The 24712-nt window shown below is 47.9% G+C and overlaps 6 protein-coding genes across 6 annotated transcripts; 3 read left to right on the top strand and 3 right to left on the bottom strand.

Moving 5' to 3' along the window:
• Positions 1 to 6662: 6662 nt before the first annotated feature.
• On the bottom strand, positions 6663 to 8702 carry F4817DRAFT_341668 (uncharacterized protein). Its single transcript, XM_049303790.1, has one exon. It carries the CDS (start codon positions 8579 to 8581, stop codon positions 6728 to 6730), a length of 1854 nt encoding a protein of 617 aa, XP_049157770.1. The 5' UTR covers positions 8582 to 8702; the 3' UTR covers positions 6663 to 6727.
• A 5517-nt stretch (positions 8703 to 14219) lies between these two features.
• On the bottom strand, positions 14220 to 15814 carry F4817DRAFT_359632 (CBF-domain-containing protein; the record flags this gene model as incomplete). The annotated part of the gene is made up of 3 exons (XM_049306188.1): positions 14220 to 14245; positions 14275 to 15164; positions 15216 to 15814. The coding sequence occupies 3 exons, from the start codon at positions 15812 to 15814 to the stop codon at positions 14220 to 14222; spliced, it is 1515 nt and encodes a 504-aa protein (XP_049157769.1).
• Positions 15815 to 16058: 244 nt separating this feature from the next.
• Positions 16059 to 17261, top strand: F4817DRAFT_341662 (uncharacterized protein). Its single transcript, XM_049303789.1, has 3 exons — positions 16059 to 16209; positions 16285 to 16956; positions 17006 to 17261. The coding sequence occupies exons 1-3, from the start codon at positions 16179 to 16181 to the stop codon at positions 17029 to 17031; spliced, it is 729 nt and encodes a 242-aa protein (XP_049157768.1). The 5' UTR covers positions 16059 to 16178; the 3' UTR covers positions 17032 to 17261.
• Positions 17262 to 17267: 6 nt separating this feature from the next.
• Positions 17268 to 19252, bottom strand: F4817DRAFT_341660 (ubiquitin-conjugating enzyme E2-binding protein). Its single transcript, XM_049303788.1, has 2 exons — positions 18554 to 19252; positions 17268 to 18226 (listed from the first exon to the last, which is right to left on the bottom strand). Exons 1-2 carry the CDS (start codon positions 19148 to 19150, stop codon positions 17573 to 17575), a joined length of 1251 nt encoding a protein of 416 aa, XP_049157767.1. The 5' UTR covers positions 19151 to 19252; the 3' UTR covers positions 17268 to 17572.
• Positions 19253 to 19341: 89 nt separating this feature from the next.
• On the top strand, positions 19342 to 21062 carry F4817DRAFT_341659 (uncharacterized protein). The gene is made up of 3 exons (XM_049303787.1): positions 19342 to 20008; positions 20059 to 20694; positions 20751 to 21062. Exons 1-3 carry the CDS (start codon positions 19519 to 19521, stop codon positions 20858 to 20860), a joined length of 1236 nt encoding a protein of 411 aa, XP_049157766.1. The 5' UTR covers positions 19342 to 19518; the 3' UTR covers positions 20861 to 21062.
• Positions 21063 to 21147: 85 nt separating this feature from the next.
• On the top strand, positions 21148 to 24570 carry F4817DRAFT_155435 (Rad17 cell cycle checkpoint protein-domain-containing protein). Its single transcript, XM_049298035.1, has one exon. It carries the CDS (start codon positions 21509 to 21511, stop codon positions 24188 to 24190), a length of 2682 nt encoding a protein of 893 aa, XP_049157765.1. The 5' UTR covers positions 21148 to 21508; the 3' UTR covers positions 24191 to 24570.
• Positions 24571 to 24712: the final 142 nt, after the last annotated feature.

The following is a 24712-nucleotide window of genomic DNA, read 5'->3' as shown; positions in this document are numbered from 1 at the left end:
TAAGCAGTATGCCCCTCCTGGACCGACGATGACTACTCTACGTATGATAGGCTGGTAGAGATGGAGATGATTATTCGCCAATTGGATACATAGCGTCCCCAGCAGCCCGTGTAGCCCCTATCACGGCATCCTAGCGCAATGGATACGGGTTTCTCAGCAGTAGGTTCGGTTACCGAGACAAGCACTCGCAAACATGACGATAGGAGGAGCGAATCCGCCTAGGCGTCGAGGAAAACGGAAGATGAGATTTTATTATTATTTGTTCTCCTCTTGCTTTTGCTTCATTCGCGGGGTTTCTTCAGAATGGGCGCAGCCGGTAGCAACTAGAGATGCTGTGCATCACCTTTGCATATGCAATGACGATTGTGGGGGAATGCATATTTATTGTTCTGTTCTTGTCTTACCATAGTATGTAGCAGGAGGGCGCCGAGAAAGGACGAGCAAGTGAGAAAAAGGGGGTGTGAAGATGGTCAGATACTTCTGGTTCTTGCATACGCCATCGTTGTGATCGGCCTTGGCTTTACGGGTTTTATGGGTTTTTACCTGGGCATTCGATAGCTAAATGTGCACTTTGGGGTATCTCAACAGCCGCCTCTTACTGGGTTCGAAGCTGGAATTTACCAATGGGGATGGATATGCGGGTTGATAATTAATTGGAATGCTTGGTTGGCTAGGTTGACTAGGTTGACTTGCTTGTTTGGCGGTCAGTCGAGGCCGATTTGACTGTTCTTGAACCGATCGTCGAGGAGAACTCGTGCCCGGTTCGGTTCCCCATCCCTCTGCCTCCCACCTGCACCTGGCCTGGCTGTTCTTTAAGGCGTCTTTCCCGTGTGGAGAATACATGCGGCTGATTTAACCCGCCCGCAATTTGTTTCATACTTATATCTTAATATATCGGTCCTTGCACATCGACTCTTGGGCTTGGAGAGCCTACCTACATATACATACATGAGATACATACATACATGGTCATCGTGATGTAGGCACGTAACCGTGATGAATGAGCCTCAGGTTTAGCTAGCGACGAGATAGCCAAGTAGGCTATCTCCCTCGCCGTCCTGCCCCCCTTTGCGCGGGGTACAGTCAGCACCGGTTGGCTGAGCTCTTTTAATAATAATATCGTCGTCATCTACGAACCTACGAACTAAAACGGCTTTTTATCAAACTTGGACAGGACTGACTGACTTGACTACCACCCGATGAAATCCGTTTCCGGGAGGTATTGCCCGGTCTACTACCTAGGTAGGTAGGCAGCTTTACTTGCTATCGTATCGTCTCATCTTCGCAACGTGTGCGACGCGAGGGGCTGAGAGCATAGGTAGGTAGGTAGGTAGGTTGTAAGTTGTAGGTAGTGTAACTGGGCGCATAAACGGTGTTTATCTGTCTGTCTGTCTGCCTCTTATCCCCCGGACTCCAGAGGTTTCACTTTATCTTCGCTGCTGCTGCTGCTGTATGTATGTATGTAGAGCAATTCCTAACCTACGGGCCCGGATAGCTACCGCGTGTTCCCGGATGGCACGATGCTGCGAAACGTCTTACAGGGAGGTTTTCTTTTCCCCGGGTGACCTTCTTTCTTGTCATACGTAGCATGCTTGAGATACATAGGTAGGTATTTACATATCTACCTACGTACATGTTTACCTACCTCCATACCTTGAGTGCATAACTTCAGGTAGGTAGGTATGTAGGTAGGTATTTACCGATATTCTTACGTATCATATCGCAAGTTTCTCGCTCGCAGTCCGGGTAAGGTTCCTTCTGCGCAGCGTCCGTTTTGCTGCCGTACGCACGTAGGTATATACATATATGTATACCTATGTATATGTGTATGTATATAGGTGCGTGCGTACATAGGTAGGTAGGTATATACAGCACGTTAACTAGCCCTTATCACAGACCCGTCATCGTCCACCATCTTTATCAGACCCCCCTTTCTTTGTCTCTTCTGCAGCACGTTGTAGATCAGATAGCAGCAGCAGCAGCAGCAGCAGCAGTAGAGCTTCCCGCCAATGGCGTTCCGTGCGTCTTGACCGGATGCCGGGATGAGAAAACTTACCTTACCTACCTGGGTATCGTGGGATTCTGATAGTCTGGCGATCCCGTGTCACTTGCGCGACGGTATTCGATTTGTCGCTTTTCTATGTATGTAAGTGGGTAGGTATGTAGGTAGGTAGGTATATTTTACTTGGGTGCTTGGCCAAGAGGGACGTAGGACGATAGGCTTCGCGGGTTTGTGATAGATTTCTCTGGAGCGCATCGGGACTTACGTGACAGGTCAGGTATGCCGATCGTAGAAATGGAAATACGACGTATACACAGAGGGAACAAAGCCGGATAGCTACGTGGTGATACGGTTTGTTATTTATGACTAATTTGCTACGGAGGCAGGGTTGGGAGTTAGTTAGTGAAGGGACTTGTCTGAAGAATTCATGGAAGCCCCTATTCGTGCTAACCGGCGGTAAGCATACCTTAGGTACCTAGCTACATATACACTAGCAATATCAGTCCGATTTTATTAGTCGATATTCATCTCGGTGGAATCAATAACAGCCAATCTATGCGCTTTTACTAATCGTACCTTCATATACGTGATACTAGCCCTTGAATCTCAGGCCTGACAAGTGGACTAGTCATCTCCCTACCCCATGGGGAAAAGGGGAGGATGATAAATAAAGTGCCGCATATGACAAGACTCAGGACTGAAGGACGACTGGTCGCCGCAGGTCGGACGATGGCATGATGGTACGATAGTAACAGGTAGGCAAAGGCCAAGCACCGAGACAAGCAGCTAGCCGTATTTTGTGCTCCCCCCCCGGGCGCCCCCTCCGAACGGCCAAAAGTCCCGGCTGCCTGGTCGTTGGCGACGAACGCGTCGGACGAAATTGGCCGTTGAATAGGGGCGTTGTTGTACGTTGCGTTTGCTGCCGTTGGGAAAAGCCTCTGTGCCATTCCGGGAGTGGGCTTGGATCACAGGGCGAGACATTATAAGCCGTGTGCCTGGATATTGATGTCCTATGCATAGCCCTTTTTTTGCATTTTGGTGTCCAGTTTTGTCTTGTATGTATGTATGTATGTATATGCACACATACATAATATGATTGTTGGTGGTGGTGTGTGTGTGCTGCTAGGGGAAGGGAGGGAGGTAAGGTGAGGTGAGGTAAAGTATGGTGAAGGTATGCCGAGGAGTAAGCAAAAACAAACCCGCCGACTAAAATTGGCAGCATATGGAGCAGATGGATGGATAGATGGATGATGAGGAAGATGCGAACATCCCGTCTTCCGATCTTACTTGTGATCTCACATACATCCTACATTATGTATACATACATACCTAGCTACCGAACCAACCCCTCCGAGCGTTAGTTTAGCTAGGTAAGTTTCCAAATCCCAATAATTACCTACCTATACGGAGAGCCTATAGGCCCGTCTGCCTGAATATGTATACCTACCCACCAACGGGAATAGGTCTGCCCTCGTTAGTTAAGGAGGGGCCAGCTGTCAACCACGAGACCAGGGCAGCCCCCTCATAGGCCACCCACCCTCTTCGCGCTCGTCTGGACCGCAGTTTCTGTCTCGCGTGAACAAACCACCAACCACCAACCCACCCCCTATGACGAGTCCGAGCTCCCACGCTACAAACAACATCTAACCTCGCTCTACATAGCCTGCAGACTCCTCCGGGTCCCGTGTTTGAGACAGCATGTGGGCGTGTATAGGCGCGCGTACGGTACCTATATTTTATTTATGTGGATATGGGTGAGGGTGGCCCGTGTGTATGGGCGAGGGGAAGAGATATGGTAGGTTGGCTAGTTGTAAGTGAGTGGTGGGTGGGTGAATTGAAGTCACGCCAGCGCGAATTCGATTTCTTCGATTTCTTCTCTGGACATGTTGCCATTGTTATTTATTACTAACAAGACTATCAATTCTGTATGTAAGTAGGGAGTGAGACATACATGCATCTATGACATTATGGCATACAAGACTTACACCACTTACACCACATTAGAATATCATCATCTGTACATAATTGCACATCACACTGGCTAACAAAACGGGCCGCCTACACGGCCGCTTCGTAATATATTACCTATATGTTAGCGCTCCGCAACTACTACACACCCGCCCGTCTGCCGTTACCTACCGCTGCGCGTTCCTGTCTTGGAACTGCTCATACCTACCTATATATGCGCCGTGACGGCCGCTCCCACTGGCCTTCCGACCCAACCTTTTTTACCTTAGCTACCTACCTACCTACCCAACTGACATGTACGTATGTATGTATATATGTACGTACGTATGAGGTATGTATGTATGTATGTAATGGCAATGCTCGGATATATTCACGAGAAAAGAAAGAGACGAGGGAAAATACACAAGACAAGACGGACAGGTGGATGAAGAAAATGGATAGGAATCCCAAAAGTAGCAGCGCATGTGAGCTTCTGCAGCAGACTAGTAATGGGCGCTCGTCCCTCGTTCCCTATTAGCTCCACGCCCGACGCGGGGGGGATATCTACCTATATTTGTAGTGTATCTAACATACTGCAGCTATATCCCTATGTATATCCACTTACATCCATCATGGGCATCATCATATCATCAAGGTAAGATATTAAATCGGAATAAACTATATAGTATTATAATATAGAACACAATAGAATAATACACTTAACCTCCAATGAATAAACAATTCCTCATGCCACCCGAAAAGAAAAAGAAGAAAATATGTCACTTGCTACATACCACTGCTGCTGCTGCTGCTGCTGCGCCCCGACCCGGCCGCATACGTGGGGAAGAACCAAAAGCCAAAGCCAAAGCCAAAGCGAAACGCTGCGCTTCCCAATCCCCAATCCCCAATCCCCAAGCCCAAGCAAATAAAACATTAGCCTACCATACACAACCAACCCAAGGACGAACTGAACTGAACCGAACCGAACCGTCATCGTCGCAAAACTTGGCTAACACCCGCTTTAGGCAAGTGGAAGCACACACCCCCCCCCTTCTATCCTCTCCCCCTCCCCCCCATCTGATCTGACATTTCTGACCTAATGTACCCGTATCGTGCATATGCTCGGCATGTGTACCTAGGTAGGTAGGGAACAAGGTAGCTAGCTTGTTAGTGGGTTCATGTTAGTTGGGTACATCTACCCTGTTAGTTACAGTAGTTGGTTCAGCACCTCTAAACATTCATTCTATTTTCTTGGTTACCTTCGTTTATTCGTTACCAGACTTACGACTCCTAGACATATGGGGAAAATGGCATCATTGCATCTACAGTCACATTATTTGCAAAGTTTTTTAATAAAATTTTTTTTTTTACTTGGTGGGACTGATGTTTTGCATGGTTGCTTGGGGGTTTTTCATGTTCATCTTGACGTTTCGCTAATAAACTGACTGATGAGTTACAAGACGAACAGCCGCAAGTGAGCTCCAACCATGGATCGCTCTGCTATGCCTATGCTATGCTGTTCCCCTCCCCCCAAAAAAGAACATGTCCCTTTCTCAGCTACTGGTAAGCTGCCTGTTCTTCATGCCGCCCCGGTGTGCTGTTTGTCCGTGACATATCTTCGTCATTCTCGTATGATGAGTCTCACACATCCAATAAACCGCCCTTTGGCTTGAGTTGCCGCCCCTTCCATGGGGGAAAAACAAAAAAAAATAATACTAGGAAAAAAAAATATGTAGGAAAGAAAGGAAAAAAAAAAACAAAGCTAGATGTCTCCGTTTCCATTGCTCTCGTCAGCTCACCCCCGGTACCGCCCCGCCCCTTTGAGTGACCCAACTAAGACCAACCCCCATTATGTCGTGTCGTGAGACTGAGACCCAACCATATTTCCCCTCCTGAAAAAAAAGAAGTCCCGAAAAAAAAAAAATATACCCCGCTCTGGGCGCGGACCTGTTCAGCAAGGTCCCCGTCTCGTCTATGAGACTACGCCCGCTCGCCAGAGGGTAGCACGAGGAGAAGGTGTAAGGAAAAGCCAGCGACCCGAATGTGAAGAAAGGACCTCGCCGATTCGGGTTTCTCTGGCCCTGCCCCCGATTCCCAAATGATCCCTTAGAACGTTGTACAAGAAAATACGTAGCCTCGACAGCCGGGCTTACATGCCAAGGTAATCCCGCTCCCCAATGACCGACCCATTTTCGCCATGCAGCACGTTGGTTGTCTGGTTTTTCTTTTACCGATCATGATTGTATCGGAAAAAAAGAGAGAGACGGAGAGGGAATATTTGGCGTGCAAATAAAAAATAAACAATAACCAAGTTATTTCAATAATGGGACAGACGAAGGTTAAATTAAATCAGAATGCTGGCTCGCTTGCTAAGTTTCGACACAAAATAAACAATAAGATTGGCTTTGATGATGATAAGTTCGATTCGAGATTGACAAAATAAATGATGATGATGATGATGATGTTATGATGTAGATAATGTAGATGATAATGATACGTCGTCGTAGGTCGTTTCGGTGTGCGTGAGCACCGTCGAATCTGGATTTTGATGCGCGGGAGCGCCGTGTAAAAACTGTATGAACAATGGCAATTGGAAAAAAAAAATAAGACGATATTTAAGTTACCAACAAGCGAAAATATCCAAATTGTAAATAAAATAGAAAAGAAAAAAAAATCGGCTGTTGACTCGAAGCCGTATAGTAGTAGTAGATAGTAGTAGTAGTAGTAGTAGTAGTAAATTCGTTCTTTTCGTTAATCTGTCGTTATGTCGTGAAATCGTCATGAGTTTGCGTCGTTGCCGTTCTGACCACCGTTCGCGTTGTTGCACTCGGCCACCATCTTGGCAAAGTTCCTGACAACGTCGCCCGGGATCTGATCCCACAGCAGTGATCGTGTGTATACCTCGGCCGCCGAGTGCTTCTCGGCGTGGCGCATATTGCTTAGCGCGTCGGCGAGGTTCCGGCGGTTCTGACCCGTCGATCGCGTCGGTGCTGCTCGAAGGAAATCTTGCGACGTCACACTGTTATATTGTGCCGGTGTGAGCGAGAAGATTTGCTCGTTCGTCTGCTCCTGCGTCGGTTGGGTAAGGGAATCCGCTAGATCACCAAGCATAGACGGCGCTACGCCCTCCATAGCGCCGCTGGCCATCGGGACCGAACCGCTCGAGGTCCAGTCCGCACCGGACGGCCGGGGAGCCGAGGGTACGATGGCGCTCTCGGCGTTGGCGACGCCTGCGTCCTTGAAGATGTTGTTGAGAAGCGTTGTCGAAGCTTCGCGAACATCCTCCGAGACGCGGGGGATCGTCGGGGCCGACCTGTTGGAGATGACAAAGGCGCCAACGAGGAAGAGCATGAACAAGAAACCTCCTTGCGTGGTGGACTTCTCGCCGTCGGATGAGAGCTGGACTTCGGCCTTCTTCTGGGGAACGATCTGGAGCTCTTGCTTCACCTCGGGTTCCATCTGGAACTCGTTCATGAAGCCCATGTTGTCCCAAGACGTATCCATAGTAAGGCTGTCCATATCATTATATCCGTTGGAGTAGCCCGTATTGCTGGGGATAGCGGCGTGCTCGAGCCTTTGGACGTGGTCGGTCAGGACGCTAATCTTCTTGCGCAAGTCGCCGGACTCGATGGTGTGGTTTCGAATCAACTCTTCCTTTTCCAAGGTCAAGTTCTCGACGTGGGCCACCAAGTACTCCCTCTCGCGCCTCTCCTGGTCTAGCTTTATGTGAAGCTCGCTCATCTCCTCTTCCATCGAGCTGATGAGACTGGTGAAGTGCTTCTTTTCATCCTCTAACCTCTCCGTGTGCATCTTTTTCCTTTGTCTAGAGTCCAGCGCAGCTTGCCGGTTGCGAAGTAGTCGCTTTTGCTGCTTCAGCTCCTTGATTTCCTGCTCGTCAGTAGTCGACGCAATAAGCTGGTCGATGTTGCCGAGATTGCGCTCCGCGGGAATGTCAAACCTGGCATTCTTCTTGCGGATGCCGTCACCGCGACGCAGCTCGTTGTGCGATCGGATGGTTGGAGTATCCGGTCGCATGCGCTTGACTAACGAGGGGTTCTTCAAGTCCTGACCCATCCAATCCTTCTGCGGCGAGTTCGGCATAGGAGGATTGTTAGGACCAACTGTAGCGAAGAGCGGTACCTGGTGGGCGGGATTGCTGAAGGGCGTTTGCATCTGAAGAGGTCGTTGCTGGAAGATGGACTGGTTGTTGTCGAATGCGTTCTCAAGGCTGTCGTACTGTAAGGGTGTGCATGTACCGGAACCTTGACCCATTTGCCATTGCTGATTTTGCGAGCCGTATACGGCTTGCGGGTCAGCCCTCGTAAACGGGTTGTTGTTGTTCTGAGGCTCTAGGAAGGGGTTGTTTGACGGGACCGACTGCATGTCGACGGATTGCCAATCTCCCACTTCCGTCTTCGGGGAGAATATCGAGCCGGGTACAGCGAACGAATCCCTCCTGCTACCAGCCATGGGCGGCGACATATCCAGACCCGAGTCCATTGCGTTGCTGTCTAGGATGTTCTCGTCGAGGATGTTGCTGTCCTCTTCATCAAAGTACTTTTGCGCATGGCTGGTATCGACGGATAAGTGATTCGACCGGTAGAAGGCCGGCATCTGAAATGTTGAGACCATTGCTGGTCTGTGTGTGTGTGTGTGTGTGCGTGTGAATGTGGTGTGTGTGTCTTGGGAGAGAAGCGAGAGTTAGGAACTCTGCAGGTTGTTGTATAGAATAGTCGAAGAGGTTGGATCTGCTCTGCAGGGATGTATGGTTAGTGCGTCGAGCGGTGAATGATTAAAACTAGTAGCGGTGGGCCGTTGATAGACTATTCTCTGTCTCCTCTTTCTTTAAAATCGAGTCTCAAGTTGGAACAACAAGCTGCTTCGAGACGATGATTAAGAGTATATGTGTGTGTGTAGGTGTCCGTGTATGTGTGCATGTATGCGGGAGTATGTGCGAGAGAGACAATGGAGAGGGGGAGGGGGGATGTTGCAATGATTAATGGGAGCGATAAGAGGTTGGTCGGGTTTGGAGGTGTAAGTGGTAGTAAGATGGTGGTAGTATTTGGTTACAATGGTGGCGGCGGGGGAGGGGGAGAGACTTGCAGGGTAGGAGAGCAGAGATGTCCGGCAACTTTAAAAAAAGAATAAAAATAAAAATAAAAAAATAAAGGGAAAAACAAGAGAGTGGGAGTGTGTGTTACTACACAACTTACAACTTCTTCGGCTTGGGAGATATTCTTATGAATCTTCGTGTGTCGTACAGGTATTGTCGGCCTGAATCCGTCTTACAAAAACTATGTAAAACAGAACGAATGTAAAGATGAGGGGGATAAAGTGGTTGTAATAGATGCTGTTAGGAATCGCCTGATTCACAACCTCAGCAACAATCAAGATGTTTTCTTATAAGTTATTTCCTTATGATCGGGGGGGCGATATTGATGGGGGGTGGAGGAAGGGCCTGGGTACTTAAACAAGAAATGGTCAGGTCCTTCTTTGACTGTCAGGATTTGCTTGTGCTAAGAGGACGGGGGTCAGTCACTTAAGCATTGTAGTGGGGAAGATGGAAGCCCATGAGACTTACCAACTGACGAACGGCATCTCTTTTGCTTGGGTTCGCCGTGCAGTGAGGTGAGGGTGTGTGGGAGGACGTGGGTATGGTCCCTTGTAGGTAACGGTACGGGGGTGTGGTAGCGAGATGGATGCTTTCCGGGCCACTGGTTGATCCTATCCTCAGCCAAGGAAAACATCTCTCCACCGTCTTTTTTCTTACTGGAGAGAGACGGCCGTTTTTGACTCTCCAAAGTCTGTGAAACAGCAGATTTGCATCTTGGAGCAATGAGAGGATAGCCCAGCTATACGGTTGGGTGGATTTGTCCTAGGACGGGAAGCTATACATTCTTGTTAGTCAGGGATCTTGTACGATGCCTCTAGCCACTGGGAATAGGTGCCAGTGGTCTTGCAGCTAGGGACTTTTCAGTTACGGTAGGGCAACGGATACTGTAGAACCCGTACATCTGCCCGTACATGATGATAGATGAGTAGATATACGCCGGTGGAGATTTAGTAGTCATCCTCTGACTGGCTACGTTGTAGATCGGACAAATAGAATCGAGATGGATTGCTATGCTTACGGCTCCGGAGTAGATCGAAAACCAATCGTCTTCCAGAAGCGGAAACGCTAGATGCTTGAACCGGTAACCCTTTACGAGTGAGCTAAGGATATCATAGGCTAGAAGTCGTTAGCCCTGCTGGGTTGGGCATCGATGACCTTAGGTGCAATTGCTACCTAAGCCCATGCACTCAGCACCCACGAGCACTCTTCTTGCGCCCACTAACAGGACGCTGAATTCGTTTTGGGCATCCCATTGCTCAGTAGCTCGTGGTGGGGTGACAAGAGATCTTTTTTTTTTGCTAGGCATTCTTGCACTTACGAGTCCACCGGATCTGTCGATACAATAGACTAGTATCCTGCTTCCTGCTTTCGAACGGCCAAGCAGACTTTCCCGGGCCGTACATTAGTCAAAAGCAGTTTTTTGGAGTAGCTATGGGTCGTGCCCAAGATACAAAGATACGGTTCAACGCGATGAGCGCTGTGAGATGACGAATGTCCAGATACAATCCAGACGCAGAGACGAGGCTGCGCCATACAAAAGCGCGACGTGCTTCCCCGAGCTCCTACTGGAGACCTGGGAGCTCGGATACTATTTCTTCAACTGTTCAGTGCGACTGGTGTCACACGATTATGACTGATTTCTCTGGTGTTGTTTGTGCTGAAGCCGTGAGACGCCTGAAAGCCAGTACATAAACATAACGATTGCAGCCCGACACTTTGTGCATCCGAGGCTCTTACAGCTTATAGTCATGTCATGACTGCCAGCTGCGTCTCGATGTCAAGCAAACACTAACCGCGTTGTACCTAGGACTGCTAGGAAGCTATGCGGCGCCGTTTACCATACCTAGTTTGTCAGTAGATCACGAGATAGTTACGACTACATACATACAGTACAGCCAGCCATTGATCGTTGCATTGAAGGGCCCCTCTATGTCACTCTCTACACCTTCCTCTACGGTACCATGCTCAGATCTCGGAACGGGACGGCGGCAGCATCAAGTGTCAGATTGGAGCAAGACAGGGAGCCTGGGGCCGATCTTGCCTCACCCATGCTCGGAGGCAACTTTGCTACGACCTCTCGGCGTCACTACAATTACTTGGAAGAACATTGACGTTCTCCGTTCGGCGACGGCCAGATGAGTTCCTCTCGCCCGTCCGCTATTCTTGCTGATTATGAGCCAGTCCGAAAAGGTGTATCTAGTTATCTTGGTTGGTAGGTTCACGCGCGGGATTCTTGCGGTGAGGGCGATATTAGTCAAATAACGTTAAAAATAGCCAAGAATAAGAACGATTAAGCCGTGGAATCTTGAGCACAGACAATGGGTCCATCTTCTAAAATCTTCGAGTTCTCCTCCTCCTAACGGATTTGACACGAATGGGGCATGCTCCCCCTGTTGGCCGGCGGGTCTTCCGGAGCCAGGGTCCAGGTGCGCTATCGAGCGTTGGAGAGATGCTAGGAGGAAAAAAAAAATTGCACTTTGGAAGAATTCTCTGGAAACCCAAGCTCTTCGGAGTTGGTACTAATTCGAATGCTAGCTTGAACTGCTGTCGTGAGAGACGCGAATACACTAGGTTAGCAACGACAATGATCGATCAAAACACGCTCGGCCACCACCGCGTATACGGCAGAAGGAATACATAGAGCAGCCAACAGGAAATTGTCCGGTTTGAGATGACGTACAGGTGTAGATCCTCGACCAGCTTAGTTAATGAAAGCCTTGTGGAGGCTCCGTTTTGAGATCTACATTTTCCTAGTATCTCCTAGTATCATGGGGACGGTTAATGAATGGATCCCAAGATTCTGTTATAGGCAAATATTGGAACGAGTCAATTTGAGAAGAGTACGAAGTATAGGCATGGCCGACGTTTTTGGCTACAGCCTTTCAACATCAAGAACCGGTACAAGTAGATATTTTCTGCGAGCCACCGTAACCAGGTTTGGTTGTTATGGGCTCAGGGTGTTTGCAGCCGAGACAACCAACCGGAGAAATGATGAATAAGTTGTTGGCGACAACAATGTAATGCAATTGACGCCTGAATGATACGAGTAAAAAAAATTCATGATCAATCAGCTCTAGTCGATTCAACCCGAGGAAAGAAGCGCGAGGGAGAGTTTCAACGCACGTGTATTCTGCTGCAACTTCATGCTGAAGCGTTCGCCTCGTCTGAGTGATTGGCTGTGAATGAAGCAAGCTCTTGCGGGTCGGCTGAGAGCCAGGCCAAACTTGGCGCATCGCGTTTCTGCTCTACCCGCGATACGCAAAACTGAGTACAAACCGGTTGAATATGAACTGGACGAGATTCTAGATCGAAACAAGGAGCGCCGGCAGCTTTTAGGCCTTATCTGCTTCAATGACGCGCCGGAGACCTCACCACTACTCGCGGGCGCGACGCGGTGTGGACGAAATAGGCCGTCTTGGTTGGACCGGAGCTCGATGTATCGTACTATCTACACCGACTGTGGTTCTTATTCCGGAATACCGACGAGACCTCAAGACTTGAGCACTTGCTCAGATTGGAATAGCTCTTGGTTAGGCACGAACTTCATACATACATCTTCATACATGCAGCTACATACTGTGACACCTAGCGGGCCGGCTTTTATGCGGCCAGAGGCACATAAGATGGATCACATCCCCTTCTGGTACGATCTGAAGGTGATGAGAGGACGAATTTGGGGTTGATGGAGAACACTAAGTTTAACTGCTCTCGTCCGTGCAAGACATGTGCGCCAGTCGGGGATTCCCAATGCCAAAAAAGGGATAGTTCGTAAGCAGCGGTGAGTGGCATTTTCGACCAACCAGCTTCGGAATCATCGATCCTAGTATGGATGCACTATGGCAGATAGTCAAATACGAAACCACCGTTTCTGCCCAAAGGGATGCAAAATCAGGGCGCCATGGAGCCATCGACATTTGAATATGTCGATTTTCGAGATGATCCTAAAGCCTGCTCGGGCGAGCGCCTGTCCAAAGAGTTCAGCTGCTCACTGCGATTGTTTTATGCTGCTGATGTAGACGTGTTCGGAGGATGATAATGACCATCGGGTCTATTTAGCGGCCTACATACTTCGCAGCCGTTTCTCAGATCTAACTTTTCATCGGAGACCTGCAGCTTCATCGCGACTCGCCAGTAAGGTACCGTCCGGCTCCACTAGCCACATGCGGCATTACGTTCAACCACCAGGACCCCGATAATCGCTTGCAGTATGCCTAAAAGGGGGAGGATAATGAGTCACATCTATGTAAAAATCTTGTCACACTAGGGAAGAGCGACGTTGATGTTCTCTTGCTGTCTTCGTGCAATTGCTATTTCATTCTGCCAGGTTGAACTGAAGTTTGTGTTTGCTCTAAAGGAATATCATGCTAGGACTTAGCCAATATGGCGGTGTAATCCCGATAGTTCGGGAAAGCCTATGCAGACTTGAACTTCAGACTAGGAAGCTTCTTTGAGAGCAATGTAGTTGAATCCTTCCTGCGCATTTCAACCACTTATCTCCTTCGAACTTGAGCATTCTGAAACGAATTTCTCGTCCGACTCGAAACACCTGAAATAGCGTTTTTCTCCACTTCGCGTTACGTAGTGCAAAGTGGAGTTATGAGGCTGCGCGTCGAAGCAAATTCCAAGATCGAAAACGGTACGCAGCAGGCTGTCATCCTGTACCTTGCACTGGAGGTACTTGAGTGATACGGCTGTAGTAGTACGAAGCCGCAAGAAGCCGCGAAGTACTATAGCAAATTCATAACAACATCTCGCGATCCCGAGCGGAGAATATGGACCGCGACGGTGGCGACATATATTTAGTTTGGTTGAGGCGGTGAGTGGCTTTGTAGCCAGATCGAACCCGTCTCCTCGGCATCGACCCGCGGTGGGCTCTCCATCGAATCGATGGCGTGAGTATCCCTGGATTGATAGCCGTAATAATCTCGAACCTAGCAATAACAGAAGGGTAGCTGCCGAGAATTCTAGGTTTAGGTGACGCACGCCCCGAGACTATCCTAGACGTCAAAGCGACGATCATTGGAAGTCCCAGAGTTTCGCCAGAAGATTGTCCTCTACCCCCGAGTCTAGATCCTGAGGAAGGAACACCTTTTTGGGTATCATGAACTCCACAACAGGAGCCTTTTTGACTTGCTTGGATAACTCCGCATCGAGTAGCTAGAAATACGTAAGCAAAACAAAAACTAGTATGTGGGACGGTGGCACATGTGACTTACGCTGCTATACGAATGGTCTAAGAAATCCTCGAGGTTGTAGGACTGCTTAGTGAATTGCTCCGATACTATTTTCGCGATAGTCGCAACGTTCGGGTGGTAGTGTGACTGCAGCTGAACGACCTCCCATAAGCAGCTATCAATGGCGCAAGTCTCCATTGGGTCTTCTTCGTCAGCAATGAACGGGTCAGCCATCCCTTCATTTTCCAGTGCCTCCTTCTCTTCCGGTGACCTAGGCACGCGATGCATCATGAACGTGCAAAGCGGGTGCTTTTTGAATAGATTATAAATCCAGGGTATGACCACAACGATAGCGGCAGGGGGGGCGCTGAGGCACAGCCTCGTAATTCGCTTGATGAAACTTGCGACAAGGACGGCGGGAAGATGCGTAGAAGAGAGGAACGTGTCCAACAGCCGAAAGAACCTGGACCGATGTTTCGAATGTAGGATATTTGCATCCAATAATGAGTACAACTTCCGATAGAACGAGGGATAGTCCAGGTTCCGCTCTTGTATGAGATAGAAGACTCCTGATAGAGCTAACAGAGAAATCGCACCTCCGGAGTTATACGAATCTGTCAGGAAGTCCATCAGAAGCTCTGGTTTGGTAAACCACGGAGCAATGGACTTAGTCATGATTTGAAGCACCTTTTTCCTCTGCTCCCGGTTGAGGCCTAGGTCAAGCAGTGCTATCCAGGCTTCTTGGGCTTGTTTCTTCTGTTGGTTCAGGGATGCGACGGGATGCGACTTCTTTTTCGGCGCATCAATATAGAACTCGCCCATTTCTTCAGCGGAAGCCGGAACATCTTCAAAGAAGGATAATATGTCGAACACATTATCAAATAGTGTTTCGCTAGAGGATATTAAAGGTTCCTCAGAAAGAATATCCCTGTAGATAGGTTAGTACTACACACATGTCAAACAGGAGTCAACTACGTACTTCAAGGCTTTGAACGTGTAAAATCGTATATCCGCATACTCTCCCAGAAACTTCTCGCAGAATTCTTCTCTAATCTCTTCAGATTCGCTTAGGATAAGTGCTTCCACCACTTCTCTGAGGAAGCCCTTCGGAAAGCTGTATTCATCCTTGTCGTTCGTGTGTTTGCCTTCAGCTTGCAAGATGCGCATAGCTAGAGTCAACGCAGTAGACGCGGTGTCCTCTTGACCTAATTCTGAGAGGATGATCTGCTTGAAGTCTCCGAGTCTTTTTTTAAGCCATTGAACGACTACGATATCTTTTTCCGACTGTCCGTTCCGTCTCGCTAGATTTCCTGATGCAAACAGACGTAGAAATACTCTGCACAGAGATACCACCGCAAGCTGGGTAGAATCATCGTCGCCGTCTTTTTGCGCGAGGTCAAGAAGAATTGTTATGTTATTGTAATTCTTCTTGGATTCCAGGATTTCGTTTTCGAGTTGCAAGATCTCAGCTTGGGGATCATGTTCGTCGCTGTCCTTTGGTTTGGCTCGTTTATTTGCCTTTTCAGGAACTTTCGATCGCTTCCTCTTCAAGGACTCCTCAGTAACGGAACCTGACATTTTCGCGTAGTTAGGTAGGTATGTAGTTGGATTATATAACTAGGCGTTGCAGTCGTTTGAAATAGTGAATAGTGAGGAAATGATAAAAAGTTTAATTGCTAACAGCCTTGAGAAAGAACAAATGCAAGGCTGACCTAAAAGTGCCAAAATCGAGTTTGAAGTGGGGAGGAACGGGTAAATCACGTGTCTGATTGACCAATCACGGAAGTCGGTTGAAACTGGGTTGAGGGTTCAACTGGGTTAAGTGCAAGTTCGGTTCGTTAAAACCTCATCGACTTTAATTCCGAAGCTCCTCTAGACAAGCAATAATTACTCCCATCTCCTCTCACCCCGAATCCGTTTTCTCTTGTCATTCAATTTCGCAATGGCCTCCCGCTTGGCTACCCGTGCCTTCGGTAAGTTTTTGCATTGCTACCTTACTGGCATGCCAATTAGCAATTAGGCCATGTAAAACTTATCGCGAATTGTAGGAGCCGCCCGTCTACGGCCGTCGGTCCCTTCGCGAACTCTTCCCGCAGTCACCACCGCATTGACTGCTACCCGACCGGCATCCAACCTTCCCGACCCTAAGGTCAAGGCACAGTCTATCATTGACTCTCTACCTGGAAACTCGCTCGTTTCCAAGACCGCCATCCTGTCCTCCGCCGCTGGTCTGTCTATCTACGCCATTAGCAATGAGTACTACGTCGTGAACGAGGAAACCATTGTCGCCTTCTGCTTGCTTAGCGTTTGGGGTGCTTTGATCAAGTATGGTGGTCCCATGTACACGCAATGGGCCGAGGCACAGAACGAGAAGATCAAGAACATCTTGAACGCCGCGCGTGCCGACCACACCAAGGCCGTCAAGAACCGCATCGAGAACGTTCAGCAGATGGGAGGTGTTGTCGACATCACCAAGGCTCTCTTCGAGGTTTCCAAGGAGACCGCTAAGCTCGAGGCTAAAGCGTATGAGCTCGAGCAGTCTACTGCTCTGGCGGCCGAGGCTAAATCAGTTTTGGATTCGTGGGTACGATACGAAAGCCAGGTCAAGCAGCGCCAGCAGAGGGAACTGGCCCAGTCGATTATTGCCAAGGTGAAGAAGGAGCTCGAGAACCCTAAGGCTCTTCAACAAATCCTGCAACAAAGCGTTGCCGACGTAGAGAGTAAGTGTTGTTACTGCCGGTCTTATAGCACAAGCTAACAAGTGTCCAGGAATTGTGTCCTCCAAGGCTCAATAGACAAGTCAGTTTAGACAGATACTCCATGGCGCAGACAAAAATCTCTTTTGTCCTCCTGTGTTTATAAACACCTTGTGCATTAGTCAAAAAGAAACTATCCTTCCAATACTGGCTCTGCAACGTTTTGTGACACCTAATATGGTAGTCCTGCATACCGGCATGATGTGGGAGCTTAGAAAATATTTGAACATAGATTACGATAATGGAAGAATCACCTGCTCTCGTGTAAATGAATATTAGTGAACATGGTCAGTTGTTTAAGATCTAAACTACTCCTAACCTAATTTAAGAATTAGCCCTACGTTCTGAGTTTCTTTTGTTCACATCACTTAGGTTCTTAACGCCGTCTCTTGCACGGGATAAGCGTAAATAAATCCCCGTACACAAATGAGCCACCGCCAAGTAGACTCATCAGATTGCTCCCTATAGCTTGCTGAGATCGTAGCTGTGGGACTTGGATTATGACGAATACCTTATATGAGGATACATGCCGTGTAACTAGACGGTAGCTTACATAGCTCAGCCACTACCTAGGTTGTATTCACCCGTCTTTCCCTTCCCACTTCTCTAGAAGACTAACTTTCCATTCCTTGAATTGTCGATCACTCTGGGGTAATAGGAAGTTGTTATTGTTTAGGATGTCCTTTACCTTTTCGATTACCTCGGCCGGTAGGGTAATGTCTTGTACATCTGACATCATAGAGTCGAGTAATTTGTCTGCTTCACCTTGATTAACCATGCGATAAAACACCTTTATAGCCTTAATCGGTGACCTTCCCTCCTCTGTGGACGAGAAGGAGATGTTGTTGAATACCCAGATATTTAATAGAGACTGGGATGTATCGTTTACTTGGGAAACATCCTGCGCTGGCTGGTCTTTCAGTTTCATTGGCAGCAAGATGGATTTTGAACAGCCGGAGCGGGCTATCGTCGCAAGTAGAATAGAGCTGACCCAGTGGAACAGATTGGGCGAGTTATCAGGGCCTCGTGGGATCTGCTCATCCACGTAGACCTGCCACTTGAACAGAGTAATGGCGGCTCCCTGTTCATTCAGGATTCCTAACTGATTCTTACATGATACACAGGAAATGGATATGTTTTCTGGTTGCAAATTGTGCGGTTGTCCATTGTCAGATGTCTCATCACGGTATTCTGATTCATTGCGGGACTCTAATAAGGATGGAACTTTTGTTATCTAAAGCTTGCATTAGCAAAACTTCTGAGGAGATACTTGATGAAAATATTTAATATCTAGCTAAGAAGCGCAAGAGATGTACCTCTAGTTAATCCCGGAATTTACACTTCCAAGGAAATTCCTGGTGAAAAACAGAGGGATCCCCTAATACATTAATGCCAAATCCCTAGGGCGAGACCTCGGATTCGGCACTGACATATCAGGATAGGAAAGTATGTTATTCTAGGGTAAGAGTATCGGTGACCATGCCACTGGGGAGCAAAAATGCCGGCCTGGCCACCTTCTATATACCCATTTCAAACAGTTAATAAAAAAGAAAATACTTACGACTGACGTAGAAATATCCGTCTCTGATAGTAGAAAGGAAGAGAGATCCACAAAACCGACACCTGCTTGGGCGGATATCCTAGAATTCGCACCATACGCTTTAGAAGCAAGACCATCATCATGTTTGTGTCCGTGATCATGAGGTTTATGGCAATGCCAGAATTCCATCATTTCAGCCCAGTTCTCGCTAGGCAAATCTTTCCATACTTTGATTACACCGGGCTCAACAATGGTAGCGTGGCATCTTCGACACGTAATGTGTGATTCTGGTTGAAGATCAGTCGCGGACCACGGGACTGTTTGTTCTCCTGGTGTGGAAAAGGCATGGCGCTCTAGACTTGAGGCAAGAGGCAATCGACAGGAGATATGTTTCTTGCCAATACTCTGTATTGGTAGTTCCTTAACTGAGACAACCTGTCCAGGGAGACGTATAGAGGTCTGTATGCCATCGTGGTGAATTGTGAAGTACCAACCATCAGATGAGACGGTGGCTTTAGTATCAGGTGAGCTTGGTGTATACAGCTCGCATCCGACAGATACCCCTTGTATACGCGACAGAAGTTCGGCGTATATAAGAACTGGACGTGATTCATTCATGTTGCATATGGGGAAATGGTTGAAACCCGAAAAGATGGTTGGACGCGATACATTTTGTAGTATTTCGGCGATGCACAGACCAACATTACCTTATGTAAAGATGACTGTGGACAACAATGTCTTGTACTTTTTCTTTAGTGCAATATTCAGCTAAAGCATTTTAGCCTCACTTAAGACACCCCTTAATTGTATAATACTTCTCTTCAATGCGATATCTGAATTCACTACCTTTCATTTAAATGCATATCCACATATAATAGCGTCTTTGGATCACGCGGGTGGCACTTTCGATTGTTACGTCACTTCAATTTCAACCACTTTAACCTTCAGACAGTTGATTATCGTGATGCTCTAATTTAAGACCAAAGATGGCTTCTATACTTTCTTACGTTCCCATTGTGAATCGACTCGTCTCTAATACAGGTCGGACTCGGACCATTGACATCCCACCTGTTGAGGTTCACAATGTGGAGACGGCACCTGAGAAACGACCAAGAACCCTTAAGCACCTATTGAGGGCTAACCACGTTAATCATTCCATTCTCTACCACAATTTACAATTTCATAACCATCTACCTCATATCCTTGGGTCTGCTTATATCCTTGGAGCAGATGTTCAGCAATTGCATAAGATCTACGATGTGGAGGCACAAGATCTTGAGTCGTGGAAAGAATCGCCAGCTGAAATAGCCCAGGAGGACTGGAGAGACTTTCTCGGAGAACCGGAGTACCAGCGTGCATATGTCGATTTCTTCGAGGATTCTCTAGCATTGAGGCACAACTACCAGTGGAAAGGTGTAGTGGAAGAGTACATATATGGGGGCAAGGAGCCCTTAATAAACTGTCTCATCGGAGGCCGTACGTTCAACCCCTAAAACTTTGTATAGGTATAAACTGACCTATATTAGTTGGGCATCCTCTCATTCACCTAGGATATGCTTATGAAGTAGATAGTCGCGAAGTTGCCATGGAGGCCCTTGGCATGGCGGCTACGCAATACAACTTCCTTCATAAGTACATTGACGATGCTTCGTATTCGAAGCCATCTTCGATCAAGCCTTCTTCACCCTTGGAACTACTACTAAAACTAAGGAGTGATAATCGTCTGGACGGAGTCTTCAAGGAACCAGGACCAGACAACATTGAGCCGCTATTCAAGAAGCACGAGGATATTGTTCTGGAGTACTGGAACGCATGGACACTCGATGATCCGGTGAAAGACTTTGAACAATCACAGAAGGCTGCGGTTGCTATCCTGATTGCCACAGTCCCGCCCGGAACTCATTCATATAACTTCTTCCTTTGCCATGTGCTAACGACGAGTCATGCCGTCAGGATACTGCTTCCATTCATCCCATCGGAATTCCGCATCAACTTAGTTAGGCAATGGTGGCTATTCGCAGTCGCCGTCTATATCGCTGAACTACGCCCGAAAATTGATCCTGATTACATCAAGCCGGAAGATGTTGCTGGGAAGCAGTGGAATTATGTGGAGGACAAGGCGTTAAATGGACCTTATGCTACTGACGCTCATTTTGTCAAGGGTAAGACTTCTGAACGACTCGAATGCATATTACCAAAGTACTAACTTACTGTATAGTTCTGCGTGCTATTAAAGAAGCGGCTCGGACTTGGGGGGACGTACATGAACGTTATTTGGCTGCGGCCGTCCGATTTGCCGATGACTTCCAGGGATGGACTTTTTCGTAGTATTAGGTCTCTTGATATCTGCGTTGTAATACGGACTGTGAAATATATATGAATTATGAGGATATTTGGACAAAATTGATCTCTGAGCTAGCATGTTGTTATTATTGTCAACTATAGTTAGGCTTCTCACACATGAGACTATTTTAGGATGTAATGATGATTTAGAATAAAATAATGGCAAACTATGATTATTAAAACGTAATAATTTAAGAAGAAAAAAGGTGTAACCATTACTGGGCTGTATCACGAATATACTGAGACCGACTTACATGTGAGAACAAATAGAGGTACTTAGAGGTAGGTACATATCATGTAGCGTAACGCAGGTTTAATTGATCACATGATGGCGCATCGAAGTTACAGCGGGCTAGATTACCGGGAGACGCGCTATAAGCAACCCGCCCGCGACGAAAGGTTCCATTAGGCTGGGAATGACGGAAGGTACCTAAGTTTCAACTCAGTCGTGCCGTCTGTTTGTCCATGACGGCCACCAAATCAGTTGTTTCCTAGATATTAAAGTTTTAAGATTTAAATCGCCGCGGCCGAACGAAAAATCATATTACAAATCTTCATCATTCGTTTGCCTTCTTCATGTGAGCAATTACGCCCACTAGCAGATGCCGTGCATCTCACATCCACCCTATCGTCATGGCGCCACCCACAAAACGTCGGAAGCGAAACATCGTTCATGCCTCTTCAGACGATGAAGAAGAGCCAAAGTCGAAGCCTAACACCCTTACCAATTATCTCCTTTCTTCGCCTACTCAAAAGTGCGCCTCTGCCACCGATGCCTCCCGGGCTACAACACCCTCGCCAGGTCCTGCAAGGAAGTCGTCTCGCTTGCTAGCCACTCAACCGTCGAGCTCGACTTCGACTTCTATGCCTCTTCACCAAAGGAACAATGGATTCAGGGGCTTTAGTACGAGTCCGGGGAAGCCCAAGGCCCAGTCATTTGCAAAAGGGAAACGAGTGGAGAAAGAGAAGACGGCGGATCTTGTGACTATGTTTTCTAGACAGGCTCAACGGGTCCCGACGGCGTCTCCGACTAAGAGGGACGATATCATTAGCGATCCAATATCAGACGATGACGATGTGGGTGAACACAGGGCGGCAAACACCAGTCGAGTCGGGCAGAACGCCCGTAAGCGCTTTCGGGATACGCCCCAACCGAGTAGCGGCCCGGCAATTACATCGAGTCAAAAATTCCTCAAACCACCCCGTCCTCAACAGGACCCAACTACGGGCGATGAGCAACGGCCCTGGTCGGAACGGTTCGGCCCTACGAATATAGAAGAGCTTGCAGTTCACAAAAGGAAAGTAGCAGATGTTCGCCGGTGGCTTGAAGATGTCATGGCCGGCCGGATGCGACAACGGCTTTTAATTTTGAAGGGCGCTGCCGGAACAGGGAAGACAACCACAGTTCGACTCCTTGCTAAGGACATGCGCTGTGAACTACTCGAATGGAGAAACCCTGTTGGCCCCTTAGGCTCAAATCAAGGGCTCCAGTCAGCTTCGGCGCAGTTTGAAGAATTCATGGGAAGGAGTGGAAAATTCGGTCAATTAGACATTGATCTTGACTCGACTCCTCCGAGTCTCGGCAAACCCGATAATAATGATAATAATACGAAGAAAATCATTCTCATTGAGGAATTCCCAAACACTTTTACACGCTCGTCAACGGCTTTGACGACCTTTCGAAATACTATTTTGCAGTACCTGGCCGCTAATACGCCATCTCTCGCTACTTACGGCCGGCCAACTTCCATAGATCCCATCACGCCTATCGTTATGATCATATCAGAGACTCTACTTACTACTACCTCGGCGTCTGCGGATAGCTTTACGGCCTATCGCTTGCTGGGGCCTGAAATCACTCGACATCCGGGCTCTTGCATTATAGAGTTTAACGCTATTGCGCCTACTCTCCTTGCAAGCGCGCTCGAGTTAATCGTACAGAAAGAGGCGCGGAAGTCTGGACGGCGTCGGACGCCGGGCCCACTTGTTCTAAAGAGGCTGGGCGAAATAGGGGATATAAGAAGCGCAATCTCCTCACTCGAGTTTCTTTGCCTCAAAGGTGATGACGATGCGGACTGGGGCTCAAAGGTAGCCTTCACAAAACCCAAACGCGGATCTAAGAATGAAGTATCCTTGACTAAAGGTGAGGTGGAAAGTCTAGAGCTTGTCTCGCAACGCGAAGCAAGTTTAGGAATATTTCATGCTGTCGGAAAGGTAGTATACAACAGAAGAGATGAGCGCCCGATGAGCCAGCAAACTCTCGAGGGTCAGGCCGAAATATTACCTGACTTTATAGCTCATCATTCTAGGCCAAAACGGTCCGAGGTCTCCGTCGATAGCCTCATTGATGAGACTGGGACTGATACGCACACATTTATTTCAGCGCTTCACGAGAACTACGCCCTGTCCTGTGAACCTAGTGGGCCTTCCGATCCAAATTCCCCACTTGACTACATAAACAATTGCATCGAGTTCCTTTCCGAGAGCGATCTACTCTCCCCATCTTGGGACATCTTCTTCCGGGGCCGAGGGTTTGGCGCTTCGACATTCTCGGGACGAGATTCGGCTAGCCATGTGCTAAAACAAGATGAGATTACTTTTCAGGTCGCGACCAGAGGATTACTATTCTCTCTACCAAATCCGGTGAAGCGAATCGCGAAAACCTCCGGGCGCGGTGGTAGTGATGCTTACAAGATGTTCTATCCTACAAGCCTCAAACTATGGCGAGAGAAGGAAGAAATTGAAGGAGTCGTAGACCACTGGGCATCAAGATTGCTAAAAGGGGATGAGACTGGTCAGAATCTCACTCAAGGTGCTTCTGCATTTAGACGGCCCAAGTCAGCAGCAAGCGGCGGTGGAGATTGGATCAGTAAACACCAAGCTTCTATACAACTCAATAACAGCCAACAAGCCAAAAAGGCCGAACAGAGCCAGGATCAACAGACAGCCCCGTTACTCTTCCTTGGGAACTCAGCTCGTACGGAATTGTTACTGGAACGACTGCCATATATGGCCCACATAGCACGGGGACGTAGAAGCGCAGTAGGTAACGTTCGGTTGAAGGAAATTGAAAAGGTGACCTCGTTTTCCGGGATTGGAGAAGCAGCGGACGATGACGCCCTCGACAGAGATGATAATGTGGAGCAGGCGGGAGAAGCATGGGCAACTGACAAGCCCACCGAAGAATCATCACCACGAAAGAAGAGCATCGCCTTTGGCATACGGCAAAAGAGTGATGTGCCTTCCCTTTCTACCGCGGCGATACCTTCCATACAGAAATTGGTTTTAAGCGACGATGACATAGAGGATGATTAATCCACCCATTTTATTTTGTCCCATCCTAAAATATGCTACGCAGGATATAGCTCACACGGTGCTTTCCAGGCTCAGATGTCTTGAAATACTGGCTATTCCCTCAGGTTAGGCTATACATGCAGGTGGAGCGGATGGCGTTTTGGTGTTGTACGTGGAAAGGGTAGGGATGTGTATGTCTATATACCTGGTATGTATATAGAATTGGGAATTAGGGTCATTACCTCTGTCGAAGATTCGAGGAGTTTGTGTATGAAGAGCGTACCGTTCGGCTGCGGGACGGAGACAAATCGTATTCTACTAGAGCATGTGTCTCAAGTGTATAAACAGTGTTTTTGACTAGTTTGATGTGCTTGTTTTCCCTAATAGCTACCTAATCCTAGCTAATGTAATTTTTGGATCTTATTAAAATAAGGTCTATATTTGTTCATAAAAGGAGTGATAGGTCCCGGGATGCTGGATATTAGGTAGGTAGCCAACCGTGGACCCGGCCGGTTGGTTGCGTCGTATTTCGTATTGCTCGCT

Source organism: Daldinia loculata (assembly GCF_022478755.1).
Source record: "Daldinia loculata strain CBS 113971 unplaced genomic scaffold F4817scaffold_34, whole genome shotgun sequence".
NCBI classification, from domain to species: domain Eukaryota; kingdom Fungi; phylum Ascomycota; class Sordariomycetes; order Xylariales; family Hypoxylaceae; genus Daldinia; species Daldinia loculata.
The sequence above is the reverse complement of the archived record's forward strand: the minus strand, read 5'-3'. Positions and strand labels throughout refer to the sequence as shown.